The 4,849-nt window shown below is 56.4% G+C and overlaps 3 protein-coding genes across 3 annotated transcripts in view; 1 reads left to right on the forward strand and 2 right to left on the reverse strand.

Moving 5' to 3' along the window:
- Window positions 1–292: 292 nt before the first annotated feature.
- SDRG_03495 (hypothetical protein) lies at window positions 293–3,362 on the reverse strand. The gene is made up of 11 exons (XM_008609128.1): window positions 3,069–3,362; window positions 2,940–3,021; window positions 2,699–2,896; window positions 2,574–2,660; window positions 2,396–2,520; window positions 1,988–2,351; window positions 1,812–1,939; window positions 1,090–1,765; window positions 843–1,040; window positions 640–795; window positions 293–587 (listed from the first exon to the last, which is right to left on the reverse strand). The coding sequence occupies exons 1-11, from the start codon at window positions 3,338–3,340 to the stop codon at window positions 420–422; spliced, it is 2,454 nt and encodes an 817-aa protein (XP_008607350.1). The 5' UTR covers window positions 3,341–3,362; the 3' UTR covers window positions 293–419.
- Window positions 3,363–3,865: 503 nt separating this feature from the next.
- On the forward strand, window positions 3,866–4,762 carry SDRG_03496 (hypothetical protein). Its single transcript, XM_008609129.1, has 4 exons — window positions 3,866–4,153; window positions 4,203–4,262; window positions 4,308–4,406; window positions 4,458–4,762. The coding sequence occupies exons 1-4, from the start codon at window positions 3,884–3,886 to the stop codon at window positions 4,638–4,640; spliced, it is 612 nt and encodes a 203-aa protein (XP_008607351.1). The 5' UTR covers window positions 3,866–3,883; the 3' UTR covers window positions 4,641–4,762.
- SDRG_03497 (hypothetical protein) overlaps window positions 4,748–4,849 on the reverse strand; it is a gene marked incomplete at both ends in the record, with an annotated part of 1,693 nt that continues 1,591 nt past the window's right edge. Inside the window, one exon of the mRNA XM_008609130.1 lies at window positions 4,748–4,798. Coding sequence (XP_008607352.1) covers window positions 4,748–4,798 — 51 coding nt within the window. The remainder of the gene's footprint in view (window positions 4,799–4,849) is intronic.

The raw sequence follows: 4,849 nt of genomic DNA on the forward strand, positions 1-4,849 counted from the left end.
ATTTCACCCATTTTACTCGTGATCATCTTAGCCTGGAAGGCCTTCACGAATCGTGTCGTTATGGAACTCACTCGCGGCCAGAAGCGCCCCCGGGAGTCTTCAGAGGAACTCGGAACCCCCGTACCGCCCGCCTGCGCCGCCACGACCCGGCGAGCGAACGAAGAAGAGGAGATTGCTAGTCTCTACGTAAGCGAAGTTTTTGTAATGAAGATAACGCGAAGCGCGTTCATATACTACGTAGTATTTTTTAAATCTTAGTTGCACCAAGAAAGCTGATAGTTACCAAGGGAACGAAAAGTATGCATGTGTCATGTATATTACTAGTAAGTAGGTACGAGACTCTTGCTCTTTGTCGACCTCGCGTGAATTCGTCGAGGTCACAACAACAAGTAGAGGACTACTATCGTCCATTCTAGCCTCTACGCGAGCTTGACCGTTGCCAAAGTATCAGTCGCATCTTCGATCGTGCGACAGAGGCGGTGCAGCTGGTGCTTGGCGTCAATGAGGCTCTTTTCGCTCAGCGCCGTGAAGACGCCCGGGAATAGCGTCACGTTGTAGTCGTTCCACACCGACAGACCATAAATCGACTAGGTACACGAGTCACAATTTGCATGGCACAAACACACCAGAGTGACGTACGTGCTTCATCCACGGCTTTCCCGGGAGACCTTCCGGGAACAAGAACGCGCGCTCCGTCATCATGAGACGGTTGTTCATGTCCCGTGCCCGCTTGACGTCGACAATCATCTGACCGTTCAGCACGTCGAGCATCTCGTCGGACATTTGCACAATTTCCTAATCGCATTTGAACAAAGCCATGCGGGCAACAAAAATGCGGCTACCTTGTTGACGTTGGTTGCGACCTTTGTGAAGGCAACGATCGCGCGCTCGAGACGGTCGAGGTTCAGCGAAAATGCCTTGTACGTCGAGAGGACTGAGACGAGCTGCGTTTTTCCAGCGCGGAGGTCCTTGGCATACTCGACAAAGTCGTAGGGCAAAAACACCGAGTCACTGAACGAAAGCATGATGCTACCGTAGAGCTATCGCAACCACAAACGAATCAGCACCAAGCACTCCAGTGTAGTATACCTGGGCGGCGGCGCGATGAAACGTAAAGGACGGATCACCATACGCCTTCATCCAGTCGAGCGTGTCGTACGACGTATCGTCGATCGAGTCGATGCCAGAGTCAAACGCAAGCTCAACGACGGGCACACCCAGCCGGACGACAAAAGGCGACAAGAGGTGCGTCGTCCCGGGCGTCAAGATCGACGGCGTCACGGCGGTCGGGTCCGAGGCTTTCGTGGCCTTGAGCCAGTAGTAGTAAATCGAGTCCGAGACTGCGTTCGTCAAGTCTTCCCAGACCAGTGTCGTGTTGCCGTGGATAAACGACGTCGGGCCAGAGACCGCACCCTCGTCCGAATGCAGCGAAATGTTGCTGAGAATGCTCGACGGGTTGAGCGTATCACTCGGATTCGTCTCGGGCTGCGCAATGCCGAGCGTCGCGTAGAGCAGCGCCGTGCGCAAGCTCGAGCTCGCTTCAACGGTCAGCGCACCGGGGCCAATCACCGCGTCACGAACGTTTAGAAAGACGACGGCACGCGCCGCAAAACTCGACGAGTGGCGATCTATCCACTCGGAGGTGCCGACGTTACCATAGTCTTCCGCGTCCACGGACGCCAAGAAGAGCGTGCGGTGGGGCGCCCACCCTTGACTCAAAAGGTTCCCGATGCCACGCAGCATCTCGATAAAGACCGCATTGCCACTGCACACATGAGTCATACGCGATGATTGACTATAAGAAATTGTACCTGCCGGGGGAGATGGCGCCGGACGTGATCGAGTCGCGCTGGCTCGCAACAAGCACCATGCGGTCGGCTTCGCGCGTACCCTCGAGCAAGATGACGACGTTCCACGTCTTCTTGTAGCTGTACTTTTGCTACTCCCCCAGACATAAGACTGGAGAAGACACATAGCGAGTCCGTACAATGTTTTCCACGACCACGTCGTGCGAGCTGTCGTTGCAGAGGTACGACACACCCTTGAGCCCCGGCGCAAAGTCGGGGAAGAGACTCTTGGCGGCCACGCCTGCGTTCACGCTGACGAGCAAGCTCTTGGCAACGTCCGCGCTAATCGGCACGCTCACGATCTGCGGCATGAGGTTGCGCGTGTTGTTCTCCGAGAAGACCATGTCCACGGGCAGCCGCTCCATGAGTGGCACCGAAACATCGTCGGGCGTGGACGGATCTCCATTGCCCATGTAAACAGTGCCAAAGGACGCACGATCCGTGGGTGCATAAGGCCCGTTTGGCCACGCCTTGCCTTGCATACTGCCATTGTCCGCCGGATCACTAGCCCCGAACGTGGAATTAAGCGCGGCGAGGACCATGTGTACCTGTAGGTGAGAACGGCGACAGCGCCTGTCTCCTTGGCGATTTCGACTTTAGCCGCAAGCGAGATCCGACCCATGCGCACCAAGAGCACCTTGCCGTTCAAGTTGACGCCCGCAGCGCGCAGTCTCTACACGTCGTACGGGCCGTTCAGATTATGTGCTTCGTGTGCACAGGACGTACGTCGTAGTCGTTAGATCGGCCGTAGTGGGCGTACACGAGTTTGCCTTGGGCCGTTCCGTTCATCGAGTAATAGTGAAACGGAGTCACCTACGCCGGGTCAGTGGAGTACCAAGGTGTAGTTGTACCGAAGGCTTGTTGATGTAGGACTCGGAGAGGTCTTTGACGGCGCCAACAAGACCAACGCGTACCGACGAGGGTTCGTTGAGCAGAATCTCGTACTCGCTGAGCTTGATTTTGTCCTCTGGGAAGCCAAAGTCGAGCGCCTTTTGCATAATGTACTTGGCCATCGCGAGGTCACCCGTCGAGCCCGCGGCGCGCGACTCCTATAAGACACATGGGCATCGACGCATGCCCCATTACATGTACCTTGGTGTAGTACGCAAGCGTCTCTTTCGCGCCGGCAGCTTTGGTGGCGAGCATAAAGTTTCGCTGGTTTGGCGTGAGCGCGCTGCAAGATCCATTGAGTGCTAGCCCATGTCGCATGCTGTTAAGTACCTGAGATGCTCGTTGCCCGAGAGAACGCGGATCATGGCGATGCAGACGACGACGCTCAGGAAGAGCGCGGCCAGCGACGAGCACCCGATGAGCTTGCGCCGGCGCTGCTCGGCCAGCGAGAGCGTCGGCGGCTCGCGGCTGGCGCGGGGCGAGTCCGCGTACATGTTGCGCTTCTCGGCCGGGTCCGGGATCGTGAGGCGCGAGGGCCGACGCACATTGAGGACGACCTCTTCCTCCGTGTCGTCTTCCTCGGTGAACTGCTCGTGCTTCATTTTGCGCTCGAGACGACCAATCTGCAACTGCCCAAAGGTCGTTTCGGGCGAGGCGTCCGGATACGGAGCGGTGGTTATGCGGACTAACCGTTTCACGACGCGACGGTTTCTTTGCAAACACTGGATGGGAATCCAGCGTTTTCTTGCATCGTTTCCGACACAAGATCCAAACAACAAGCCTAGTCAGTCGTGTAATTCTTTCGTCTTGCGATTGGAGAGGGATGTTTAACTCGCAAAGCTAGGCATGACCACCAGCAGGAGGAGAGTACAAACTGAGGGCCGTGCAGCGTGAGCTGGCAGCAGCTTTTGCATGCAAGTCGAAGCGTTGACCAGCGGTGTGTGATGTGCGACCATCACTACGGTCAATGTACAATAGCTACAACGTGATGTTCTGGGAGCTCGTGGTGCTAAAGTGTGCAAGGACCAAGTACCTCGAACTGTGCAGCTGAAAGCGAAGAAGCAGTTCAGTTTTCAAAATGGAGCTCCAACCATTGATGATGGAGAGGATGAGTGGGTGTAAAAATAGCGTGATTGTCATCGAGCATGCGCCCCGCGCGCACCCCCCGGCGTGGCGTTCCAAATGAGCGAGTGTTGCGATCCGCGACACCACGCAGCCATGCGCATCCCGCGACCCCGCGCTTGCCAACCCCTCGGCCAAGCAGCGCCACTCCCGACCCCGAAATTGAAGTTATTTTGCCCAAGCTCAAGGTGCAGGGCGCCGTTGATGTGAGGAAGACACAGCCGTGTCTCTCGGCTCGACTCGTACCACGTCTTCAAGTCGCGATCGACAAATTAGACAAAGCCCGGAACCGAGTAGGCCTCACCACTGCATTTGGCCAAATCGGACTGAGTCGTCGTATAGCCCGTGGACCACGGCAGCCCACTGCTTACGAAAGCGCGGTTCCGGCAATGCTTTGACGAGGCATGCTACTCCAACACTAGGCTGTGATGGTTCGATCTTTTGTAGGTGGCAATGGACAACGATGAACGCGTCTTTAGCAGCGACATTGATATGCTCTTTATGTGCCTCGATACCGAGGGCACGGGCACGTTGCAACGGGGAGCGGTACGCTACCCATATCGCTGTCGGACGCAAACACGATTCATACATGCGTAGGTATCGCGGCAACTGGAGCACTTGAATGACCACGCACACTTTCACACGAGGGTCGCGGCGCCACCAGTCCACACGGAGAAGAAGCTTTCTCGGCGTCAGCGTCCGACGACACGCATTTACGAACAAGCGTCGTTCGAGCTACAAGCCCCGCCAAAGCAAACGGCACGGTCTCTTGCGTGGTAGCAGCGTGAGACCCATTTGTACAGAACCACACAGATGGCTTGCTGGTCATCAGTTTTTTGCCGAAACGGTTTGACTCGTGGAGACGCAAAACACAACAATGGTCTTTCCTACACTGTATCCGACTGCGCCCGTTGTCGCCCTGTAAAGACCACATGTGGCTGTTGGGCTAGAATGGTGTAGCAGCACCTTGCCGTGTGATGAGCCGTGCT

Source organism: Saprolegnia diclina (assembly GCF_000281045.1).
Source record: "Saprolegnia diclina VS20 unplaced genomic scaffold supercont1.8, whole genome shotgun sequence".
In the NCBI taxonomy this organism is placed as follows: Eukaryota; Oomycota; class Saprolegniomycetes; order Saprolegniales; family Saprolegniaceae; genus Saprolegnia; species Saprolegnia diclina.